This window comes from Rana temporaria, chromosome 7, assembly GCF_905171775.1.
Source record: "Rana temporaria chromosome 7, aRanTem1.1, whole genome shotgun sequence".
Taxonomy (NCBI): Eukaryota; Metazoa; Chordata; class Amphibia; order Anura; family Ranidae; genus Rana; species Rana temporaria.
This window is the reverse complement of record NC_053495.1, coordinates 159,198,980-159,226,093: the sequence shown is the minus strand read 5'-3', so window position 1 is coordinate 159,226,093 and position 27,114 is coordinate 159,198,980. Positions and strand designations below refer to the sequence as shown.

General features: G+C 43.4%; 1 protein-coding gene across 5 annotated transcripts in view; it reads right to left on the bottom strand.

Annotated features, from left to right (window-relative positions):
• Window positions 1–27,114, bottom strand: part of CACNA1E (calcium voltage-gated channel subunit alpha1 E) — a 265,360-nt gene that overhangs the window by 169,042 nt on the left and 69,204 nt on the right. For all 5 annotated transcript variants that reach the window (XM_040360246.1, XM_040360249.1, XM_040360245.1 and 2 more), the window contains exons 3-5: window positions 8,533–8,636; window positions 5,293–5,445; window positions 873–1,051 (exon numbers count right to left, since the gene is read on the bottom strand). In XM_040360246.1, coding sequence (XP_040216180.1) covers window positions 873–1,051; window positions 5,293–5,445; window positions 8,533–8,636 — 436 coding nt within the window. The remainder of the gene's footprint in view (window positions 1–872; window positions 1,052–5,292; window positions 5,446–8,532; window positions 8,637–27,114) is intronic.

Here is a 27,114-nt window from a genome sequence, read left to right as displayed (position 1 = left end):
AATCCTCTGCCCCGTCCATTCCGCTGCCCCCCAGTCCATCCCACTGCCCCTCGTCCACCCCGCTGCCACTTTAATTTTGCCTTTGGTATTTATTCTGGACAGTCAGTCAGAGTGTTGGTAGCTGAACCCAAAGCAGGTAGGTTCTGACTTTAGATGTACATTTTCAAGCAGCTCTCTATCAGCTGGGGTTCTCCAGGGTAGTCTGAGTTACCATGCACATTGGGCATTTAGCTGGGGGAAGAGGGCACCTATGTGCCAACCAACCCCACTGCAGACTGCCTGTCAAACTCTATCAGAGGCTGAGAACTGTTGGGGCTGGGTGGTGCAGTTTGCAGTACTTTATGTGCCCAGGGAGGAATTCCCGGAACATAAACTTTACAAGAAGGGTAGAGAGATTGAGGGCAGCACTATTATAATCAGTCAGTCCAGTATATCGTGTTTTAACATGACTGGTTATTAGGCAACACATTTCAGGGACTCAATACTCTCCCTTCCTCAGGTAGCCACCCAAAAGTGTCCAAGGTCTTTTACAATGTATACTACACACAAAAATAAATTGCCGTGCGCCAGTGAAGCGTTTGGGTTTGGCTTGAAGAAAAGATGGCAACCCTAGCTCCACTGATAAATACGTTGTAACATTATTGTTATTATAATACAATAAAACCAGTAAAGCTAGTTATTTTATGTCAAATAAGTATCATTGGATCCATTCATGTTTAAAGATGAAACTTACAATGTGTATTATTTATTTAGTTTATTTAGTTCTTTGGACAAAACTGTTTTATGTGACTTTTATCAACTACAAAAAAATGTCCCTCATATCTATTTTTAAGGCTATAATAGAAAAAAGAAGAAAAAACGATTATACATACAGTGTACAGCACTGTGGTCCAGCCCTCCATGGTTATACACTGGAAGACGGTCAGCACCGCAAATAGGATGTTATCGAACTGAGTAATTCCATCGTTGGGTCCAATCCATTCCTTGCATACATATCCATCTGGGCATCGAGGAACACCACATGGATGAGGAGGGTCCATTGCATCCCATCCTACAAAGATATTATGGTCTATGAAGGAGGAGATTCTAGTGTATTTATGGTCATTTCAAGTCCCTAATAGCATTTTGGTAATATTATTAATTTTCTAATCACTTTATCTTTCTTTGCTCATGCTAAGGCATACAGATGACTATGTATACATTAATTCAACCTATCCATTGTAAATTGATCCATTTAAGAAAAATAAAGTACATGACTCTTATGTGTTGTAGGTATTAGTTCATCTGCTCGTGGCACTGTGGTTCTCAGGGCTAATAGCTGCAGTTCCAGTGTCCACCAGCAGGTGTCTCCCAAAAGACAGTGTCAGGGATGTACTGCCCGCTTCAGAAGGCGTGCGCCTATGCGCATGTGCGAATTGTGGACTTTGCGCACGAAAGTGCGCATGCGTGCATGTTTGACGTGCTTTGGCGCCCAGTGGCCTATAACAGATGCTCCAGGGATGTTGCCCCATTGAGGTTTGATCTGCTTCTGTTCCCTGTGTTCCTGACTCTGTGCCTATATCCTGTTCCTGTGTTTTGACCGAGGTTCCTGACCTTGCTTCTGTCTCCAGTCCTGACTTCGGCTTGTTTGACCCTGCTCAGTTACCTGCCTGATTACCTGTTGCCAAGACCCAGCCTGGACTCTGACTATTCTCTGCCTGCCATTTATGCTGCCTAACCTGATGTGTATGACCCAGCTTGGCTGACTGCGCTTCTGTCTGCTGACCTGCATTTGCTACTCTGCAACCCTGCACCTGCTGACCTGCATTCGCTACTCTGCAACCCTGCACCTGCTGACCTGCATTCGCTACTCTGCAACCCTGCACCTGCTGACCTGCATCCGCTGCTCTGCAAACCTGCGCCTGCTGACATGCCACTGCTACTCTGCGCCCTTGGCCCGTTGACCTGCATCTGCTGCTCTGCAAACCTGCACCTGCTGACCTGCATCCTCTGCTATGCAAAACTGCATCTGCTGACCTGCATTTGCTACACCGGCTGACCTGCATCCGCTGCTCCCTGTACCAGCTGTTCCAGCTTCCACTTGGCTTCACTTGGCTTTACTTCTCAAAGCAGTGAGGACTGAGCAGGCACCCTTACCTTATCATGCTCTTACCACCACTGTCTCCACTCCAGTGGTCTCTGAGCCGGGGGTGTACGGGAGGTCTCCCTCTGCATGTCAGGCTCACACCTAAGGTACGTTACAGACAGCAGGTTCCAGTGATCAGCTTCACCTGGTGTCAGCTGCTAGGTGGCTATCGAAGGCTTCTCTACCACACGGCGCCTTAGTGTTTTGGCTGTTCCTACTTTGTACCCTGTTTGTTGTGCTGCTGCCTGACCCTGTTGCCTTTGCCTTTCCAGTATCCTACTGCCTTATTCCCATCCCAGTTTTGTTTGCCCCTTCCCATCTGCTCCCTGTTCTCCCCTGCCCTGTGTGTATCTTATCTGTACATTTGTATATATATATATATATATATATATATATATATATATATATGTATACATATATACAGCCCTCACATTTTCCACTTGCCTACTCACATTTTGCGAGTGGAAAATTAGGGCTGGCGAGCGTGGGCTGCCACGGAGGAGGTGGAACGAGCAACGCCGGTAGGCGGGGTTGAATGGGAGCCATTCTCCCAGCCAGGGGAAAAGAGTCGAGCTGGCCGATCATCAGAGAGCGGGGATTGCCCACTGTAACAGTTTTCCTTTGATATGCTGGGTTCCCATCACACAGTCCCGCCGCCTTGCCCTGCACCTCTCATGTCACAAAGTCCTGCCTTCTCGCTCTGCGCATTTGATAGACAGAACACCGGTCCAATTCTGGGAGGCACTGGGTGAGGAGGCGGGACTGTGTGACATTAGCGGTGCAGGGCGAGGAGGCGGGACTGTGTGACATGAATAGTGCAGGGCAAGAAGGCGGGACTGTGTGATGTAAGTGGCGCCGGGAACCCAACAATTCAAATTAAAGCTGTATTGATGGGCACAAGTGGCACTACTGACAGGTATAGGTAATTCTGTATTGACGGGCACTGGTGAGACTGTAATGACAGGCATATGTGAGACTGTACTGACAGGCACAGATGAGACTGTACTGATGGGCACAGATGAGGCTGTATTGATGGGTATAGGTAAAGGCTGTACTGACGGGCACAGGTCAGGCTGTATTGACGGGCACTGGTGAGGCAGTGCTGAGGGGCACTGATAAAGTTGTTGTTAATATTTATTTTTGTAACTTAATTCTGCATAAAACATTTAAGTGTTATATGATTAGTATCTGAGGGCATGTCTAGGGGCGGGCTTGGTTGGGGTTAGGTGGGGCAATTGGTGGCAAGTAACCCTTAAGACCTGGCTAGTGGCTCTCAGGACTTGAAATTTTTGAGCCCTGTATGTATATATATATATATTTAAGTGTGGTTAGGTTTGCTGGTTAGGAATGCACAGTGTGCGCTCTCAGCCTTTATCCCAGTAATGTTGAGCCACTGGAGAGAGTGCGATGCACACGTGTGGCTTTTGATTCCGGGAACAGGCATTGAAATCTGCAGTGTACTGGAAAGCCATCAGGTACAAGAGAATGTAAATAACATGGGAGTATACATCATACCTACAGCTATGGCAGTGCATTTTAACATATTGCGGCCCATGTGTTAATGGTTCAAACCCATAGGTACAAGGAATTATCCATTCCGCTTAGAAATTATATAATAACCCAGGGAGGAGATGAATCCTGATAATTTTTAATGGAATGCTGCTCTTAGGCTGGGTTCACACTTATGCAAATTGGATGTGGTTTCCCCGTATCCAACATGACAGGAGAGTGTGACCGGCTCTCTACGGAGCCGGTTCTCACATGTCCGGGGCGGCTACGGAACGCACTGCAGAAGGGTCATGTGCATATTTGGCTGTTTCAGGTCCGAATTCAGGCAAAAATTAGGGCCACTGTAATTCAGACCTGAAACGGTAAACGGGGATGCACCAGACCCCTTGCTGTGCCCCGCGCCGCAGCCTTAAGAATTATTAAAATGAGGTTGCATGCTTTTTATATATATATATATATATATATATATATATATATATATATATATATATATATATATATATATATATATATATATATATTTATATATATATATATATATATATATATATATATATATATATATATATCACTACCTCCTAAAGAACAAATGCATTTTTTTTTAGCAACAACATTTTTTGTGTGTAACTGACAGACACAATTAACTTCTTGCTGCCCGCGCTATAGCCGAAAGACGGCTACAGCACGGGCCTTAATTGCCGGGAGAACGTCTATGCAGGTCGCGCGCAGCACGTTCTGTGATTATTGGGTCTATGAGACTCAGCTGATCACAGATCGGAGCCCAGCCCTGGATCCCGGCCCCTTGCCACGTGATCAGCTGTCAGCCAAGGACAGCTTATCACATCATGTAAATAGAAGATCGTGATCTGTAATTTTTTTCCCTCACGCTATTAGCGTGAAGGAAAAAAAAGCCGATCACTGGCTTCTTTCAGAGGGACATCAGACCCTCACACAGAGAGCCATGGCTGCCTCATTTGTTCATACCAGTGCCACCTATCAGTACCCACCAGTGCCACCTACCAGTGCCCACCGTGCCACCTACCAGTGGCCACAGTGTCACCTACCAGTGCCACGTATGACTGCCTACCAGTGCTGCAAATCAATGCCCATCAGTGCCTCATCATCAGTAACACCGATCAGTGCTGCCCATCAGTGTCACCTACCAGTGTACATCAGTGCCACCAAACAGTGCCCATCAGTGCCACCTCTCAGTGTCACCTATCAGTGCCGCTTCATCAGTGCTTATCAGTGCCCATTAGTGCCACCTTATCAGTGTCCATCAGTGCAGCCTCATCAGCGCATATCAATGAAGGAGAAAAATGTACCCATTTTCAAAATTTGATAACAAAATGTGAAACTGTTTTTTTGTTTGTTTTTGAATTTTGGGTAATTTTTCATTGTTTTTAGCAAAAAAACTAAAAACCCAGGAGTAATTAAATACCATCAAAAAGCTCTATTTGTGGGAAACAAATGATAAAAATGTCATATGGGTACAGTGTTGCATGACCGCACAATTGTCATTCAAAGTGTGACAGCACTGAAAGCTTAAAATTGGTTTGGGCAGGCAGGAGGTTTAAGTGCCCAGTAGGCAAGTGGTTAAGGTTATTGTCACATTACAGACAGAGATTTCTTCTCATATGATGTGGTAGGGAGCTTACCTGATTGGTTCCTGTAACAGGCTTTGTGTAGCTTGCCACTGTAAAACTCAAGTCCAATAATTGCAAACATAAGAATGGCAAAAAAAAGCAGCAATCCAATCTGTAGCAGAGGTACCATCGCTTTCATGATGGATTTCAAGACAATCTGTAAACCTGTAGGAGAAAAACATGACACAGTGCTGACAGCCTAATTCAGATTAAAGATACAAGTGCAATTTCAATGGTCAGAGGCGGGAAATTTCCCTGGTACTCACTGAGCTTCCACATTCACAGAGCACCATAGCAATTCAGTACTCAGAATGTCTGACTTTAAGCAGTATTAAACCCAAAAAGAAAGATTTATTATATTGCAGCTTACCAATCCTTATGCCCTGTACACACGATCGGAATTTCCGATGGAAAAAGTCAGACGGAATTTTTTCATCGGATATTCCAACCGTGTGTGCCCTAATCAGAGTTTTTCCATCAGAAATTCTGACGTACTTAGAAAGAGACAGTGGGGTAGATTCACGTAGAATGGCGTATCTTTGTGCGGGTGTAACGTATCCTATTTACGTTACGCCTCCGCAACTTTTACAGGCAAGTTCCGTATTCTCAAAAGAAAGTTGCGGCGGCGTAGCGTAAATAGGACGGCGTAAGCCCGCCTAATTCAAATTGTGAATAGGTGGGCGTGTGTTATGTAAATTAACCATGACCCGACGTGATTGACGTTTTTCACGAATGGCGCATGCGGCGTCTGTGGAATTTCACAGTGTGCATTGCTCCAAAGTACGCCGCAAGGACGTATTGGTTTCGACGTGAACGTAAATGACGTCCAGCCCCATTCACGGACGACTTATCAAACTACGTAAATTTTTCAAATTTCTTTGCGGGAACGAAGTCCATACTTAACATTGGTACGCCGCATATACGCCTCATATAGCAGGGGTAACTTTACACCGGGAAAAGCCTAACGTAAACGGCGTAACTGTACTGTGTCGGCTGGGCGTACGTTCGTGAATTTGCGTATCTAGCTGATTTACATATTCTAGGCGTAAATCAGCGTACACGTCCCTAGCGGCCAGCGTAAATATGCAGTTAAGATCCGACGGTGTAAGAGACTTACGCCGGTCGGATCTAATAGAAATCTATGCGTAACTGATTCTATGAATCAGGCGCATAGATACGACCGGCCAGACTCAGAGATACGACGGCGTATCTGGAGATACACCGTCTTATCTCCATTGTGAATCTACCCCAATGTTCTAATTTTTTCAATGAAAAAATGGGAAATTCTGTTCGTCTGTATGGAACTCCGACGGAGAAAAAAACATGCATGCTCAGAATCAAGTCGAGTCATGCTCGGAAGCATTGAACTTAATTTTTTTTCAGTTCGTTGTAGTGTTGTACGTCACCGCGTTTTGTACGGTCGGAATTTGATGTGACAGTGTGACAGCTTGAACGGAATTTCGTCAGAAAAATTCATCTGTGTTTATCCCGACGGAAATTCTGATCGTGTGTTTGGGGGAGCGGAGAATAAGTTAAATAAAAGTGTTTTTACTCTTCCCTCAACCCAGTTAACCCTTGCAGTGCAGGTGCAGCCCCACTCAAAGGGAGAATTTTCAGATTTCCTGGAGCTGGGCTTAAAGTGTTACTAAACCCAGGACCCTGCATTCACTATATCTGGTCTTCCACAGTACACAGAACAAGCTTATGCAGGATTGTGCCTGCGCACATGAGGATATGGAGAAAACCACAGAGCGGGGGGGACGTCACGTGACCCCTGGTCACGTGACGTCCCCCCGCTCTGTGCTGTCGACAGCGAGGTTCCTATGGTGGTGTGACGGCGGCAGCTTCTTCCCCTCGAGCCCGTAATTTGAACCGCATATTGGCGGTAGCAAGTCTGCAGCCTCAGTGCCGGGTGGGCACCCTTTGAAGTAAGAGGCCATTTGGCTGTTTTCCATGTTTTTAATGAATTTTTAAATTAAACGTTATCACGCTATTGGCATCTCCCTGGTTCTCCCTTTTTTACATATATATCCCATTTGGAGCTCCTGGATCTACTATCAGTTTTCTCCATATCCTCATGTGCGCAGGCACAATCCTGCATAAGCTTGTATGACCATCTTTTTCACTAAAGTGGTCAACAAGCTCTGGTAAGAGCATTATATATACAAAGCACCTTGGGTGGAATTGAAGATTATAAGTGTGGTGGTGGCACTTTTTCCTTCTAAGAAGATCACTTTAATTGAAGAGTTTTGGATAATTTTCTTTCTTTATATTATTGGGACCACAAAGACTCTATATCTGATCACATTGAATCACATTTATCAAAAATGTGCAGCACTGTCTGCAATATTTTGGGACTTTAATTTATATTTTTAGTTAATTTTATTTCCACATTTTTTACATATGTTGATACAATTACTATTCATTCTTGAATCAGGTAGCTGATGATTGGGTTTGACACTTTGTACTAATTGTTAATTGTGTTTAGTATCTAGCGCCCTCTATCTTCACACATAACGTTCACAATCCAGCATTGTCTATGAGGAGCAGCTCTTTATATATTTTATATTTTTATGTATATTATTTAGGTAACTAGTCGCGGAATCTTTTGCTATTTTACAGTGAGTAAAACAAGCATCAGCTTTACTGCTTATACAGACTGATTTTTCTGTTGGGGGTTTAGTAACAGTTTAAGAAGAAACCAATTAGAGAGGTCCTCTGTTGGCTAAGGAAGCTCAATATTTTAGTTCTTGTTTTGTGCTGATAACACATTACCCCTTTCATTGTGTACTGATCAAAGTCGTTTTTTTTTCTTTACTTTTTTATTAAGCACATGCATATGAAAAGTCTTTCACTGCTTTGTTAGCAAGTATTGGCTTTTCATGTTTAGGCATCATAGGGAGAAATGGAGTTGCACTGGATACATTTGCATTTCTGTAATGCTATAATACATGTCTAACAGATGAAAGTGCAACTGCATGACACAGAGGAGCCATGACCCAGCATGCAGCATCCACATATATTTGAAAATGAATGCTCCCAATGTGCAGTTTTAAGCTGATTGAGCAGCTGCCACTTTTTCTGATTGTAACTGACTTATGGGATTCCAACATAACAGAACATACATACCAGTTTGAAGTTGATTCAGTTTAAATTAACATTTTTGGACTAAAAAGGATTTAAAAAAAAAATACTGCAAATATTATAAATGACCATAATGTTTCTAAACAAAAGTAAAAAAATTAAACTTACTTGGAATTCCCGAGACCAGCTTGAGCGGTCGGAGAACACGTACTGCCCGCAATGTTCGCAGGTCCACGTGAGTATTAAAGTGAGTTCCAGCTGTGGCTAGAATGCTGCAATCAAAATAGAAAACGCATTAACAATCTACAGATGGAAAAGGAAAGGCAGGATAAAGTACATTGATGTTTTACCTTAAACCATGTGAGATTAGGTAATATTGTGTTAGTAAAGACTCAGATCAACACTCATATTTTTAAAGGCTCAATGTTCAGCTACAAATTCTACAAGATCTGATCTTTTTGCTTTTGTCTGAGGCTGCTTTCACATTGGGCAGTGGAGGTGCGTTGACGGTATAGCCGCGCTATTTGTAGCACCGCTATACCGTCGTATTTACCGTGATATTCGGCGCTAGCAATGCGGTTTTAACCCCCGCTAGCGGCCGAAAAAGGGTTAATACCACCCGCAATGCACCTCTGCCATTGATTTGTAAACACCCCGCTCCTATACCGCTCCAAAGATGCGGCTAGCAAGACTTTTGGAGCGGTCCTGCTACCGCACCGCTTCAGTGTGAAAGCCTTCAGGCTTTCACATTGAAGCCTGCAGGGCATGATTTTTTCATGCGGTATAGCAGCGCTATTTTTAGCGCTGTACCGCATCAAAAACGCCTCCATGTGAAAGGGGCCTGAGGTATGTCCAACCATGTACTAAAGAGATTTCAACATTTATACAGATAGCCAGGGATTTTGTTCAGCTGAAACTCAGTCCCTCTGCTCCCTGCTCACCACTATTACTTGAAAACACAAAAGTCCAACTTCTATGCTTACAAGTGACAGTTTGTCTCCCAACAGCTCCCACAGATCTGATCTCCCGAGTGGCTCCGACTGAGTGAAGGATGGGGACAAGGGAGATGTGGATACCCGGGGTGCAGTGCAAATGCCAACATCAGCACTGGATGATCTCCCCACAAGTGTTGGAGCCAACCACAGTAAGCGGGGAAGTACTGGGTGCTTCAACTTAACACAGCAACAAAAATAAGACATGTGGAAGATGGTGGAGCTTTTAAAAAGATGGGGAGAATATGGGGGCAGTAGAGAGGGATTGCATGCAGAGGTCAGAGCTGAAGAGGGGTAAACGTGAGATGTGGATGGAAGTGCAGAGGTAAGCAGCTGTGGAAGAAGGCTAAACTCTGCACACTGTATGCAGCACACCTCTGAACTCTGCACTATTTACGTAGAACACCCTGAACTCTGCAGTCTGTGTGTCCCCCCCTTCATGAACTCTGCACTCTGTACATAATGCACTTCTGGTATTTAATGACCCTGTTAAGACCCTCCCACCATCAGTGACATTTTACCAAACCCACTATTTTAGGTGGTTTGTAGGGTGTGTGTAAGGGGCGGGGGGGTCGTGATTGAGTTCTTGTACCTATTTTCCGATAAAAACAGCCCTGCAGATAGCCAAACTTGATGCATTATTCTTCAGACCTAGGGCCACATCAAACATATCAAAAACTGAAGTTAGAGAATACCTACGGAAAACTCAATGGTTCTTAATTCTAGGGGCGTAGCCTGGGCTGGCCAGCATAAATCCCACTACTGCCTGGCACTATGTCAATGTCTGATATATCTGATACTCTGCCTATATTACTCAAAATCTACCTACAGTCAGAAAGACTTATGTGAAACAGAGTGGACTTTGACCCCCAAATCCAGGACTACTAGGGAGTCTGGTGGTCAATTTAAAAAATGGGGTCCCTATTCCCCATCCTCTTCTTAAAATGGTCCTATCCACACATCAAGCCTTCTGATATGATATGGACAACGGAAGTGGTCATGTATTGGCCAAATATGGCTGTGGCAGATGTTTCACCCGATCAGGGGGTGACAAATCTGCCTAATAATCAGAGAGAATATCTAATATGGGATCAGTTACATTTATTCAAAAAAATCACAGGCAAGGACATATCTTCTCTTTCTCAAACAAGAACAATACATATGTGGCATTGGTTTACAAGCAATTTTTTTTATTACTAAGCATTTTTATTAGGAAAAAAAGGTTTACAGAACAAAATGAAATGAGATATAAACCAACTTATCCTAAAGGCCGTTCCAAAAAGCTCAAATTTGACTTAGTCATGCATAGAACATCAATTTTTATAAACATTTAACTTTACGCTAAAAGTTTTTGGTAAGATATGATCTTATCTCCGATATGGTAAAAAAAAAAAAAAAACTAACCAAAAATAGTAAATCCAACAAAATAGCAAAGAAAACAATAACTCAGATCATTCTTGATGACGATAGATGAACCAAGGGTTTCACTTTACAAGCAAGATTTTAGCCTTTAATAAATATATGTTTAGGACATATTCACTCATCATTGTCCCAAAGGAGGAACAGATACTAGATCAGCTTTTTTGATTGCTGGGCTGATGGGCACCGACACCCCTATCAACATATAAATTATGCTGGAATTTGGTGTGTCGCCTAGAAAGGGAGCAGGGTACGCAAAAGCCTATCTAACCCCAAGAAAAAATATAAAGTGTAGCTTACCAGGCTCTTGGATTGGTTGCTGCATTGGGCTTCTTTTTTTGACTAAGTACATCTTTTGCCAGCACAGAAAATACCTATCGACCTTGCAATCAATCAATGTCATCACCTTTCCCAGTCAACTACCAAACACCCACCTCCTATTTAATGAAGATTATGTTGGTGTTTATAGTGCAATTTAGGGGAGGAGTCTTTGGTGGTAAAGCTGCTCCCCCATAGATATAGCACAGTAAGTCAATGTTGTCACCCAAAGACAAAATGAGTTTTACTTGTGGGAACACCGGTTAAAAATTAAGAAAAAAAAGCCCAAAAAGCACAACTAATGACTGGTACGTGGCAATATAAAAAAATTTTTTTTTGGAGTTTAGATACAAATACTATTTTATTACAGTGCTTTGGTTTTCAAGACTAAACTACATATACAGTAATTTTACAGACAGGTTCCCTTTGAAAACTGGAAGAAACCTGTAAACTGTCCACAGCTATCAATCAGATTCCAGATGCTGTTGCATGTAGGCTAGAGAAAGAAAAATCTGATTGGTTGCAAGTGGCAATACATGAATATTTATAGTCTTCATATTTTATAAATCAGCTCAACAACAAATTGCTTTGTTATGGAGATATTCCAGATCTTTACATCTTTGGTGTATAAGGATGTTCTACAAAAAAGCATCTGACTGACAGATTGCATAGAATGTTTAATATACCAGCAAGCTGTCAAGAACACTACTTGGAAAAACAAAATAAAAATAAGAGAATTTTTGCTTTTCTTGTAGATATATACATTGTTGAAGGAGCCTGGCCAACACTCTTTGTATTCGGCACCAGTCAAGCACACAGAATGTCCTTGAAATACCTATAGAAATAGAATTGTGCTTCTGATAGACATAAGGGGAAACAGAAATAGTTGGAGTGATCCCAGCAACTTAGAATACACTAAATTGGGCCATTGTTCAACTAATTTCTTTAATTACAGGCCAGAGTTTCACTCCCTACCGTGATTCCAACAAACTATGCAATTAGCAATCGAAAATTCTGTTCTCAAGCCAACCCCTTCCAATCAATCCATTTCCTTAACAATGGCCATTAGTAAACTTGTGTTGTAGCAACTATTTATTTCAATGCCATTATTTTGATAATAGTTAAACACTAAGGATGTCCCTATTAACCACTGGGACCTTGTTTCCAAAATCTGCATCAAGGAACTATACCAGAATACTTATTAGATAGGCAAGGGTCTAAATGTAAGATTTTGTGGTTTAAAGCAACCCATTCCTCTTGCTATTCCATCAAACCGTGCCTGTACATAGAGTCTGGTCTAAGCGCTTTACCAGTTATTCCCAGTTATGTCACAGCTCTCTAGAAATCCCTAAAACATTGGTTTTTAAGCTAAGTGTGACCAGGGCCCTAGAAATTCATCGTAAACCTTCCATGTCCCGACAGTGAAAAAAAGTTTATACTCGTACAATAAAAGTATGAGAATACAAAATATGTATTTAAAAGAGTATTTAAAAAGGGGACTGATCAGTCATGAAAGAATAGTCCTTCACTTAATTTGTTGTGGTACTACAGTAAGCCCTAAAGGTGTTAGAGGGATCTGTACAACATGGGTACGATGAGGAACTGGTATAGTGTTATTGAGCTCCATTTACAAAGTGGTATCTTAAAGGGATTGTAAAGGTATATATATATATATCGTCTTCTGTGGTCCCTCTGCGGCTGTCTGTGCTCCTCCCCTTCTTGGGAAGCGCTCTCCCAATCGGGTTAGCTTGTGGGCACGCTCCTGTGATACAGCCGGCAACTATAGCGCCACGTCATTCATTTGATTGACAGCAGCGGGAGCCAATGGCTGCACTGCTATCAATCTCCAATGACGAGCCGCCTCAAGCTGGGGAAAACCATTGTGGGAACGAGCCCACGGAGTTTCGTGGCTTAGGTAAGTAAAACCGGGGGGCTGGGTGGCCCGAGATTGCAAGGTGTTTTTTCTCCTTAATGCATAGGATGCATTAAGGTGAAAAAACACAAAACTTTACAACCCCTTTAAGATACCGTACAAAAGGTTTTGTGACATTCATTAAAAAAAAACTACTAAAATGACGCATGAGTTTTTTATTTGAAGTCATGTGACATTTTAGTAGTAAAAGCCTGTGTAAATTTAACACCGGCGGTAGCCGGCATCCTTAACACAGGCTTTAAATAGCTGGTTGTTAAGGATGCCAGCAGCCGTCCTCTCCTTAACAACCAGTAACTGTCATGGTTGTTAAGGACTGGGTGTCCGCTGCATCCTTAACAACCAATGAGTCATCTGCTCTCAGCGGGGTCCCCTGCTGAGAGCTGGTATGGATTTTGAGGGGAACCCCCATACCATAATGTTAAACAAAAATGGTGTGCCGCTCCCCAATTTACACTAGACCCTTATCCAAGCATGAAGCCCTGCAGATCAGGAAAGAGGGGGGACAAGTGAGCATTCCCCTCCTGAACCATACCAGGCCACATGCTCTCAACATGGGCGCAAAGCACCTTGTCTCGATGTTGGCCAGGATTGTGTGGATCTGCAGGTAGGGGGTCTATTGAAATCCGGAAGCCCCCTTTAACAATGTGGCCCCCAGATCTCAGCCCCCCCCCCATGTACATAGTACTCCTACTCATACACAAAAATAAAAAAGTGTTGTGTAAAAAGAAGGCAGTTTTTGACCCCTTGGCACTGGTTCCTGCGTTTGGGATTCCCAGAAGGTGGGGCTGGGCTTGTGACCATGTAACCGCCATTATTGGCTATCTTGGCGGTTACATGATCGAAAAACTCTCAATCGTAAGAAGCGATTGGGAGATTTTTGTGAGCCGCAGGGCGCGTGCTCTTGGCACAAATTTATCGGTGCTAATGCACGGAAAAAAAATGTGGCCCCTCTGTGCCAAGGCACGGCCACTGAGAGGCCGAATATTGGAATGCGCTTGGTGCCTAGGGGTTAAAAGACAAAAATTCTAAAAATGTCCCCCGGTGTAGATCCATTGTCAATCACAATGCTCGCCGCCACCGCTAACCCGAAAGAAAAGAAAAAAATGCGCCCCACTCCCGACGAAGGCTCCTGCAGTCTTCCAGCTCTGCCGCCTGAAAGTTCTTAAATAACATTTTTTTTTTATTTTAGTTTTTCAAAGGACTTGTCATAAACTACTGTCTTTTTTTACACTACGCTTTTTTTGGTGTATGAGTAGGGGTACTATGAACCCCATACTCATTGACATTAGGAGGCCTGTGATCTGGGCGGCCCCCTTGCTTAAGGAAGCTTTCAGATTCTGATAAGCCCTCCATATTGTGATGTCCATAAACTTGAATTTAACCATGACAGGGAATCGTTTTCTAATGTCTACAATTTATATGTGTTGCTTTTGATGCTCAAAGCTGCCAGAATGGCCAGGAAATATGGTGTAAAATGTGGCTGATACTAGGCACAATTTACTAAAATTGACAATGAAATAGCAACAATTTGCTTATCAATAACAATACTCAACAGTTACAAGTCAACATCACATCTTTAATAGCTGCTTCATACTACAGCAAATTGTTGGCTTTTACTGCAGCTACTGCTCCAGGCGTTCGGTCCCAGAATAACGTTTGCTATTTATTACACCTTTAAAGTTAACTCTTTCCAGGCAAAGTAAGAACCATCAGCATTTCACTACAGCGGATTCAGCCCTGGCACATAACACTGTCTCATAAACACGTGCCTGTAATAAGAGGGATTGTCATATTATTTCAGTTTAACAGCTGAGTCCAGGCTGTGAACATGCTAATTATTTTCTTGGCCCCGTCATTGCTATCTCAGCCAGCTCACACTTCAGAGTGTAGAATTTGTACCCAATATCATCAGCTAAACTGAAGATTTAGGAAGTTTATTTAAGGTTACGTTGGAAAACTCAGCAATATGCTGTGCTAAATGGATTTTTTTTTCCAATGCAGATACCTGTGTAAGAAACCTCCGGATCATTTTAGCTACTCCTTGAACACGGTATTCTTCATCCTCTGAAGCCACAAACATATACATTCCCACTATGAATAAACATATCCGTTTGATTATTTTTTTGTCAGTAAGTTCATTCATAGGCTGGCTTATACCTTAAAGCGGGAGTTCACCCGAAAACATTTTTTAACATTAGATTGATGCTCATTTTGTCAAGGGGAATCGGGTAGTTTTTTTAAAAAAACGAAGCAGTACTTACCGTTTTAGAGAGCGATCTTCTCCGCCGCTTCCAGGTATGGTCTTCGGGACTGGGCGTTCCTATTTGATTGACAGTCTTCCGACAGGCTTCCGACAGTCGCATACATCGCGTCACGAGTAGCCGAAAGAAGCCGAACGTCGGTGCGGCTCTATAAGGCGCCTGCGCACCGACGTTCGGCTACTTTCGTAAAATCGTGACGCGATAGATGCGACCGTCGGAAGCCTGTCGGAAGACTGTCAATCAAATAGAAACGCCCAGTCCCGCAGCCCATACCCGGAAGCGGCGGAGAAGATCGCTCTCTAAAACGGAAAGTACTACTTCATTTTTAAAAAAACTACCCGATTCCCCTTGACAAAATGAGCATCAATCTAATGTTAAAAATTAACATTTCGGGGTGAACCTCCACATTAAGGTGACCAGATTTTTTTAATGAAATCCGGGGACATATTTTTTTTTTGTAGTAATGGTGGCTATCAGTGACTCACCGCAGGACTGCGATAGTGTGGTGGACAAATCGGACACTAATAGCTGGATTTAGGTAGGGCGGCTTAATTTTGACCCGGCGTAGCGTATCGTATTTACGCTACGCCGCCTTTATCTTTACGCCGCCGTAAAGACTTTATCTTTACGCCGCCGTAAGTCAGAGAGGCAAGTGCTGTATTCACAAAGCACTTGCCTCCTAAGTTACGGCGGCGTAGCGTAAATGGGCCGGCCTAAGCGCGCCTAATTCAAATGAAGAACAGGGGGGCGTGTTTTATGTAAATGGTTCGTGACCTGACGTGATTGACGTTTTTAACGAACGGCGCATGCGCCGTCCGTGGACATATCCCAGTGCGCATGTGTCGGATAGAATGCCTAAGATACGTCGAACACTGCCTACGACGTGAACGTAACTTACGCACTGCCCTATTCGCGTACGACTTACGCAAACGACGTAAAAAGAGAGGCTTGTTCCGACGTCCATACCTTGCATGGGCTGTGCCACCTAGGGAGCAGCTTTATCTTTACGCCGGCGTATCTCTTACGTAAACGGTGTAACTAATTGCGACGGGTGCACGTACGTTCGTGAATCGGCGTATCTTGCTCATTTGCATATTCAACGCTGCAAACAACAGAAGCGCCACCTAGCGGCCATCATAAATATGCACCCTAAGATACGACGGCGTAGGAGACTTACGCCACTCGTATCTTATGGGCCGTACAGACGACCGAACATGTCTGCTGAAACTGGTCCGCGGACCAGTTTCAGCAGACATGTTTGGTCGTGTGTAGGCCCGAGCGGCAGGATTCCAGCAAACATTTGCCCGCCGGGCCTTTTCCCAGCGGGCAAATATTTCTGGACTTGTTTTAAAACAGTCCGCTGGAATCCTGCCCGCTCGGACATGTTCGGTCGTCTGTACAGACCTACCGTACATGTCCGAGCGCCCGCCATCCCTCGCATGCGTCGAATGACTTCGACGCATGCGTGGAAGCATTTAACTGACAGGGACGCCCACTTCGCCGCGCCATCGTCGCGGCGATGCCACGGACACGCCCCGCGGGCGTGACATTTACTCATCTGGAAATGCCTGTTGCTATGCGGTCCCACGAAATCTGCCTTTGAAACCACCTAGGATTCTAACATCATCGCCCTCTAATGCTCCTGGGAAATGTGTGTCATCATTTCCCAGGATGCAGTGCACTGTCCAATTATAAACTCCCCATCCAAGACTTCCAGGAAGTTGGTGCTTGTAGGCTTCACAATGCCCACAAGCAAAATGAAAACGGTGTAGACATAGTTTTATAAACTATCTTTTTTGAATATCTATGCGGATCGGCGGCGGATTGTAAAATAGTAAGTGACCGGATTTATATTATAAAAACGCAGGATGAAGGGACATACATTTAACCACTTGCCGACCGCCGCATGTATAAGTACACAGAATGGCACGTACAGGCAAATGGGCGTACAGGTACGTCCTTGCCTTTCCGCGGGTCAGGGGTCCGATCGGGACCCCCCCCCGCTACATGCGGCGGTCGGATTCCCGCGGGGAGCGGACGGGACGACGGCGCGGCTATTCGTTTATAGCCGCTCCGTCGCGATCGCTCCCCCGGAGCTGAAGAACGGGGAGAGCCGTATGTAAACACGGCTTCCCCGTGCTTCACTGTGGCGGCTGCATCGATCGATGATGTCAGTCCTACAGCCACACCCCCCTACAGTTGTAAACACACACTAGGTGAACCCTAACTCCTACAGCGCCCCTTGTGGTTAACTCCCAAACTGCAACTGTCATTTTCACAATAAACAATGCAATTTAAATGCATTTTTTGCTGTGAAAATGACAATGGTCCCAAAAATATGTCAAAATTGTTGAAAAAAAACGTAGTAAAAAAATATAATAAAACTATCCCCTATTTTGTAAACGCTATAAATTTTGCGCAAACCAATCGATAAACGCTTATTTCGATTTTTTTTACCAAAAATAGGTAGAAGAATACGTATCGGCCTAAACTGAGGAAAAAAAATGTTTTATATATGTTTTTGGGGGATATTTATTACAGCAAAAAGTAAAAAATATTGAATTTTTTTCCTAATATACCCTAATTTTCCATCTACTATGTCAAAACCAGTAATGTCTATGCATCTTAAATGTTGTGTGCATAACTTTATTGAAAAAGACCAATACAGAGAATAATCCCTGTGGGTGGCTTCAGGGGATTGTAAAGCAAAATCTACAGTTAATAAGATCAGTTTACTACACTAAAATGCTTCTGTTACTTCCCATGAAGATTGGTATTTTCAGCCATGTGGCTGTAATTTTCAGCTCTCATTGGTTCTTATTACTGAACAATAAAGACCACAAATAACAATCATTATCGCTCTGTGAAAATAGCTGAATGTCATACCTGTCTTTCTCAGCCTAGCTAACATTATCCTGGTACAAGACCACAATCCACAAGTTACCAATATGACTTAAGGGAAATCTCCTTGGTCTCTCTGCGTAATGCCCAACTAACTTTTATCCCCTTTTGCCTCTGTAGCACCCTCTACTGTAGGTAGGTGCTAGAGTAGGATTTTTTCAAAGGGAAACTGTCAGTGCAGGTACATTTAGGCAGGCCTATGCTTCAGGCTAGGCCTGCTTGTTTTGATCTGGGGGCAGGGAGTGGTTAGTGTAGCAGTGGGTGTGACCACCTGTGCCCTAGTTCTGGGGCACCTCCCCTGTTTCTAGGGAGAATGATCTGGAAGAGGGGCTGGGCACAGGACTGGAGTGACAGGGAGCTCATTTGAGGAGCCCTGACCAATCCCTATTTGGAGTTGGCAGAGGGCAAGCCTCCCATATAAGCTCAGGTCTCATCCCACTGGGGAGGATTTTTGGCCGGAAGATTGGAAAATGGAGCATTAGGCAGCAGCAGGGGCCCCATCCCTATCTGGAGGGGGGGTGCAAGGCCTAGCGGAACAGCCAGAGAGAGCTTGGAAGTAGCTACATCCTTACATGGTCATGGATGGAGTGAAACAGAGGGGCTGGAGAAGCTGTCAGAACATGTGTCCAGATTAAGTTCTTCATCATGGACTTGGGGCAGGAAAAGGTCAGTGAGTGGACCATGTAAGGGTTAATCCTGTGTCTAGGGTATGGTCCTGTTAACCTCTCCAGACCTCCAATCAATGTATAATGCAATTTCAGATATATCTGGAGAGGTTAACGGGACCATACCCTAGTGGGGGACCATACCACGGTGGATTACTGCATGAGGCATGCCAGGGGAGCTGCATGAGAGGCCAGAGGAGAGACTGTAGGGAATGTATTAACTTGATGCGGTCCAAGGGCGCAGGATTTGTAAGCGAGACTAGCTTGGAGCAATAGTCCACCAAGTGGCATTTGCTACTAAATTACTAGGCCGTGGGGGAGAGGTACTGCAGACCTCTGGCCTAGTAACAGCACCCATTATAGCCAGCATTTGAGACTATTCAGAGCAGCCTCTTTCACTTTAGAGGAGGATGTTACAGTCAAGATAAGGATCTACAGTAAAGTTAGTGCAGGAGGATAGAAGTCTTGGGAGCAACAGTCTGCAGGAGATACGCAGAGGAGGAGAAATAGTCTGCATGGTGATGCAGGGGAAGTGACTGTAGATATTTGTGCATCAGTACTTCAAGGCTCAACCTAATTTCAAGTTCTTTAATATGATGGTAAAGCACCATGTTCTATGGGCATTCCATATCCCCTATCCCCCAACCAAGTTATATGCCTCAATAAACAAAAACAAAAAAACGCAAATGACTGTTCATTGTCTCTGAGGTGATAGATGAAGATCTGGCAGCAGGGGGATATGGTGGATGTTAGTTACTAGTAGCAACCAAGCGCTACACCTCAATGGTCAACTGTAAAACAGAATGATAGTTGTGGTTTTGCTCAGAAGTCATTAAAGTCATTCTCCTAGTAATAAAGTAAAAGTTGCTTCACCGCTATTCAAACCATAGAAATAAGGACTAGAACAAAACTGGATTAAAAAGTCAAACATAATTCTAATTGCCAGTAAAATGACTTTTTTTTACCAACACTTAACCACTTCAAAACCGCACGCCGTATGATGTCCAAAAAGGGGATCTCTTATCCCGGGTGAACATCATATGACGTCCTGTACTTTGTGTGGGGATATCTGAATGATGCCTGCACCTAGAGGCATCATTCAGATATCATTTTCTTCCGGCGGCGATCCTGCGCATTGGAAGAATGATCATAGCAGCGGTTCCACCACTTGATCGTTCTTATAGGCGGCGGGAGGGGACATCCCCCCTCCTGCCGCCATCCGGTGCTCCTCCAGGCTCTCCCGTGCCATCGGGGGCCCAGAGAGATGATCGCGGTCCGCCGGATGTGAAGCATAGAGATGATTGGTGACCAGATGGTCACCAGTCATCTCTATGACTGTCGGAGACCCGGGCGCGATGTGATGACGTCATGCCCGGGTACCCGCAAGTAAACAAACCGCAATTTCGGCTAGTAAGAATGAGATCTGTGATTTTTTTTTTCACAATCTCATTCTTTCCAGCCTGGAGGAGAGATGTGGGGTCTTATTGATCCTGCATCTCTCCTTAAAGAGGACCTGTCACACACTATTCCTATTACAAGGGATGTTTACATTCCTTGTAATAGGAATAAAAGCGATTGGAAAAAAAAATAGTGTAAAAAATAAATAAATAAGTAAAATAAAAAATAAATAAATAAATAAAACGCCCCTGTCCCCGGTAGCTCGCGCTCAGAAGCGAACGCACACGTAAGTCCCGCCCACGTATGTAAACGTCATTTAAACCACACATGTGAGGTGTCGCCGCATGCGTTAGAGCATGTGCAACAATTCTAGCACTAGACCTACTCTGTAACTCTAAACTTGTAACCTGTAAAAACTTTAAAGCATCGCCTATGGAGATTTTTAAGTAACAAAGTTTGGCGCCATTCCATGAGTGTGAGCAATTTTAAAGCATGACATGTTAGGTATCTATTTACTCGGCGTAACATCAACTTTCATTTTTTAGAAAAAAATTTGACTAACTTTACTGTTTTGTTATTTTTTAATTCATGAAACCATTTTTTTTCCAAAAAAGGCGTTTGAAAAATTATTGCACAAATACCATGCAAGATAAAAAGTTGCAATGACCGCCATTTTATTCCCTAGGGTGTCTGCTAAAAAATCATATATAATGTTTGGGGTTCTGAGTAATTTTCTAGCAAAATAATGATGATTTGTACATGTAGGAGAGAAGTGCCAGAATAGGCCCGGTATGGAGGTGGGTTTTAAAGCCCTGTATTGAAGTGATTAAAATGATCTTGAACTGTTTCAGTTTCATCTGATTTTGGTCAGAGGCACATGTGTACTGGGGCAAACTGGAGCAATGTGCTGTTGCTTCAGTCCGTGTCTGTGTCCAGTTACCGGCGGCTCCCTGTGGAGCCGCAATACTGGAAAGTAAGTGTCGGGAGAGATGGCGGCGGCCGGAGGGGGAGATGTGGACCACTGCGGGGGCTTCGATCTTAGGTAAGTAATACATAATGAGCTCATTATGCCTTTGTCTTCCAGTTGTTTTTTTTTTAGGGTTTACAACCACTTTAAGAGTTCCTTTCACTGGAACTAAGTGGCCAAGCCCAACCCCTGAAAAACAACCCCACACTATAATCCCCCTTCCACCAAATGATTTGGACCAGTGCACAAAACAAGGTCCATAAACACATGGATGAGCGAGTATGACTGGCCTGCACCGAGTCCTGACCTTAACCCCATAGAACACCTTTGGGATGAATTAGAGTGCAGACTCCATAGACACACTCCTAAACCTTGTAGATAGCCTTCCCAGAAGAGTTGAAGCTGAAAAGGGTGGGTCAACTCAATATTGAACCCTACGGACAAAGACTGGGATGCCAGTCATGTGCGGGTAAAGGCAGACGACTCAATACTTTTGGTAATATAGTCTGGCACTCTTGCACATCTTAGAGTCCTTTCACATGTATGGATCCCGTGAGGATCCGTACCTTTATCATCTGCTTTCTCAGTGGGGATCGCTTCATTGATCCCCGCTGAGCCGGTGACTTGTCGTTAGGGTTCCCCTTTCGAGATGGTTCCTGTAAGGACTGCGCAGGCGCAATCCTTGCCGACAGAAATCTCCGAACCTCGGCCGGCATCCAGGCTCATTCTTTAACATCCCCGTGGACATCCCCGTGGATTGGAGAATGTTAAAAAAAGAGCCAGGAGGCCATCCGAGCAGAGCGAGCCACTGACTGGCCACTTTCCTCAAATTCCACGTCGCCCTGGATGCTGGCCGAGGTTAGGAGATTTCCATCGGCAAGGATTGCGCCTGTGCAGTCCTTAAACGAACCATCTCGATAGCCGGAACCATATCGGCAGATCACCAGCAGATGACAGGGCGTTCCCTGCACAGGGACCGCCCTATTAGATCTCCGCTCTCCTCTATGGGGAGATCGGATGAACATAGACCGATCCACAGACGGATGGAAAAATAGGATTTTCCTCCATCTGCAGAAACGGACCATAGCGGGGACCGATGAGATCAGATGTTTATCTGCTGACATCCGCAATCCCATAGGGATACATGTATGTCCGTATTTCATCCGAAAATGGATAGATGAAATACAGACATATGGTCCGCTGGTGTGAAAAGGCCTTAAGAAATTAGGCTATAAACTACCTAGTAGTTTAGTCATTTTAGAGTCTAAAGTACAGTCGCTACTCAAACTCAAACTGCTTAGTGATAATGGTTTTTGAATCACAATGGCAGTTAAAGGAATAATTTTATCTGCCTGGATTTGCACTTAAATCAACTTACATGATTACTGACATACAGGAATTTGTAGCCTTCTACAACTGTGGAAAAAATAAATAAAAAATTGTGTGTTTTGGGGAAGGTGGATTGCAATATACCAAATTATGTTATTTTAAGCCTTATTGCAGCCATTTTCCTGTTTATCTAAATTGTTTGGCACTAAAGTAATAAGCTCTAATGGATGCTCATCACTGATGTCTTTTGTCTGTAATCTTTTCATATCTCCCAGGTCCATTATCTACCACTGTATGAATAACTGCATGGAAATCCTAAAATATGGCCTTGTGTTTTGTAATGTATGATGCATGCAACACGCTTGTGGTTGTACAAAGCACCTTCCAGCTGGTGATATAAAGGGTTAATCACTCTTTCTACTCTCAATGGTAATTCATCTCTTGGTGCCATTATCCCCCATATCGTCTGAATGAAGGTGGCTGGAAGTTACGCATACATCCTGTAATAGTGGCATATGGCACATAAATCATTAACAATGAATTTTAATGAATTATTCACTCTAACCAAAAGACCAAACACTTTGCTAATTGTCCTGGAAAGTGAAAGAGAGAAAAGTACTAGTGTAAGAGGGGGGGGGGGGGGGTTATAATTAAAGACTTTTCAATATTCTTAGATATGCACCTGAGTGTAGGATCAGGTAGATGTACTGTAAGTAATCTTATCAATGGATGTTGTTTTAAACACTTTGCATAGGCTGTAATTATATATGTATGTGGAGGCAGCCATGTTTTCTCATGACGTAGGCTTGGCTTACTGCTTTGCAAGGCTACCCAATGGTTGTGCCTAACTGCTCCTTCTTACATCGCAAGTCTATGAGCCGGCCAATTCCTTTAACCACTTAAGCCCCGGACCATTTTGTTGCTAAAGTAGGGTGACCAGACATCCCCATTTTCAGGGGACAGTCCCCGGATCGAGGACACTGTCCCCAGACCAAGTGCAGAATAAAAAAAAAAATCGGAATTACACCCCCACGCTGCTCCGCCGCGCCTAGTAGCTTAGGAGGTGTATTTTTTTTCCATTAGCTGTGCCCCTTTTTGATGATCATGAGCTGGTCAGAATGGAGTGAATATTTCTTCAGTTTCGGATGCCTATTCATCTCAGCTCACATGTTCTGCCTTGGCTCTCGTCTCGGCCAGCCGCCTGCCTGCTTATCTCCCTGCCTTGCCTGGCGGAGTGATCTTCCTCCGCTCCCCACCCAGTAGTAGCCGGGGCCCGGAGAGTAAGACTTGACAAGCTGTGAGGGGACGGTGGCAGCAGAGAGTCGCTGATTGCTGCCATTACAAGTAAAAAAAAAAAAGGTCCCCTGATTTCATTTTAAAAATCTGGTCACCTTATGCTAAAGGACCAGGCCCCTTTCTGCAATTCGGCACTGCGTCACTTTAACTGACAATTGTGCAGTCGTGCAACGTGGCTCCCAAACAAAATTGGTGTCCTTTTTTTCCCACAAATAGGGCTTTCTTTTGGTGGTATTTGATCACCTCTGTGGTTTTTATTTTTTGCGCTATAAACAAAAAGTGACAATTTTGAAAAAAATGCAAATTTTTTACTTTTTGCTATAATAAACATCACCAAAAAATATATAAAAAAGCTTTTTTTCCTCAGTTTAGGCCGATACGTATTCTTCTACGTATTTTTGGTAAAAAAAAAATCGCAATAATCGTTTATTGATTGGTTTGCGCAAATGTTATAGCGTCTACAAAATAGGGGGCTCGTTTTATGGCATTTTTTATTATTTAATCTTTTTTTTTACTAGGAGCCGAAGGGCGAGTCGGCTCCTTTCGCCAATCGTGACGCGGCTTACGCGACGGGGGGGAGCTAGTTTTTTGTCAAAACGTCAATCACCACCATGTTAGGAACGCCCACTCCCGCGGGACTCGCAACCCGGAAGCCACGGGTGAATAGCTGTACGAAGGTATGTACAGCATCAAAAAAAAAAGTAATAGGCATAATCGTATTGTAATGTGGGGGGGGCAGTGTAATAAGGGAAATTCGTTTTTAGGGTGAACCTCCCCTTTAATACAAACAGTGAACAAAATAGAAAAAAAAGGAAGAATCGTGCTAAAACTCATAAAACACTGTGCATGAATAGTGTGATAATTGACAAATAAACATTCATATATAGATTCTGGAATAAACAGTGATAATTTCCCAAAAACATATAGAAGTCCTTGTGTCACGTGATATAATGCTGTATGATATTACACAAGTCCTCATAGATGGAAAGCCAGGCACTTTACAACAAGGGAGGGGCCATGAATCAAACAATCAAAAAACAAAACACAAAAAAGAAGAATAAAACAAAATTGTCTGTAGAAAAAGAGGAAGAAAAAAACGATTCTCCTCCACCCATGTGAGAAAAAATCTTAAATGGTGTAATGTTGAGTGATGTACATATATGGTATTGGTATTGAGTGACCATCCAACAGAAAAACACCTCCACCGAAAGAGCACACCGATCTGCTTACCAGATCTCGTTGGTCCCTTGTTACAGGGGACCCCAGATCGCATGTAGGTAATACAAACAGCTAGACTCAGCGGGATATGGGCAGCCTGAAAAGGGTCATCTCCACCATCCAAATCTCCAATGAGAGATTTGGATGGTGGAGATGACCCTGGAAATTCCCAGTTTTTTTTTTTAAATCTGACCGTGTGTACGTGCCATTGGACAAACTTTTTCGGTTTTCATCGGACAAATGTTCGCTCTGCAAACGGACAAACTTTTCTGCAACAAAAGTCCTATGGTGCAAAATCCTATTGTGTGTACAGAAGTCCATCGGACTTTAGTCCAAAGTTCAAACATGCATGCTCAGAACCAATGTTAAAATCAACCAACAATAGCAGACGTTGACCAAAGGGTGGCGGTAAATAGCAGAAAAGAGCCACAAATCTATTCCCTATTTTGTAGATGGTATAACTTTTGCACAAACCAATCAATAAACGCTTATTGGGATTTTTTTTTACCAAAAATATGTAGCAGAATACATATTGGCCTAAATTGATGAAGGAATTACATTTTTTTATTGGATATGTTTTATAGCAGAAAGTAAAAAATATTGTTATTTTTTTTCGAAATTGTTGTTTATAGCACACAAAAAAAACGCAATGTTTAGGTAGGCCCTCGCATTACATAAGCTTTGGTAAATCTAAAGGAGATTGCACAGATATTGTAAAATAAGACATATGTTCAGGTTTACTGTCTACTGTTCTGTGAGTATAGTCACTTTGGGGTTGATTTACTAAAACGAAAGCGTGCAATGTAGACAGATACGGGACTTCTACTGTGACAACTCAAAGGGGTTGACAAAAGCTGGAGAGTGCACAATCTGGTGCAGCTCTGCCTTTAGTGTTCCTTTAAAGGGGTTGTAAAGGTAAAAACAAATTTCCCTAAATAGCTTCCTTTACCTTAGTGCAGTCCTCCTTCACTTACCTCATCCTTCCATTTTGCTTTTAAATGTCCTTATTTCTTCTGAGAAATCCTCACTTCCTGTTCTTCTGTCTGTAACTACACACCGTAATGCGAGGCTTTCTCCCTGGTGTGGAGAAAGCCTCTTGAGGGGGGAGGGAGCGAGCAGGAGAGTCAGGACACTATCTAATTTGCAGATAGAGAAAAGGAGCTGTGTGTTAGTGGGCGTCCTGACACTCCTGCTTGCCCCCTCCCCCCTCAAGAGGCTTTATCCACACCAGGGAGAAAGTCTTGCATTACTGTGTTTAGTAACAGACAGAAGAACAGGAAGTGAGGATTTCTCAGAGGAAATAAGGACATTTAAAAGCAAAATCGAAGGATGAGGTAAGTGAAAGAGGACTGAACTAAGGTAAAGGAAGCTAATTAGGGATTTTTTTTTACCTATACAACCCCTTTAATTAAACAAGTTGAACTTAGAAGATGATTGGCTACCATGCACAGCGACACCAGATTTTGCACTCTCCAGTTTTAGTAAATCAACCACTTTGAGTTGTTACTGTGGAAGCCCTGTACCTGTCTACATTGCTGATGTGTGCTATCCGTGGTGCTGATACAGTTAAAGTGGTTGTAAACCTCAAACATGATATATGAACAAACCATATCCATTTATAGTGTGTATTTGTCTCTATCCAGAGTGTCATTTCTGTCTGCTGCTTCATTCCTCTGCTATCAGTATAGCCCCATACACATGGTTGGACTTTTTGACAACAAACTTCTAAATTCCCATTTTTTTTTTTTAATCTGACTGTGTGTACGCTCCATTGGACAAACTTTTTCGGTTTTCATAGGACAAATGTTCGCTCTGCAAACGGACACATTTTTCTGCAACAAAAGTCCTACGGTGCAAAATCCTATTGTGTGAACAGAAGTCCATCGGACTTTAGTCCAAAGTTCAAACACACATGCTCAGAACCAATGTTAAAATCAACCAACAATAGCAGAAGTTGACCAAAGGGTGACGGTAAAGAGCAGAAAAGAGCTGAAAAAACACATGATTTTGGGAAAGTTTGTTGAAAAAGTCCTGCCGTGTATATGCATACCAA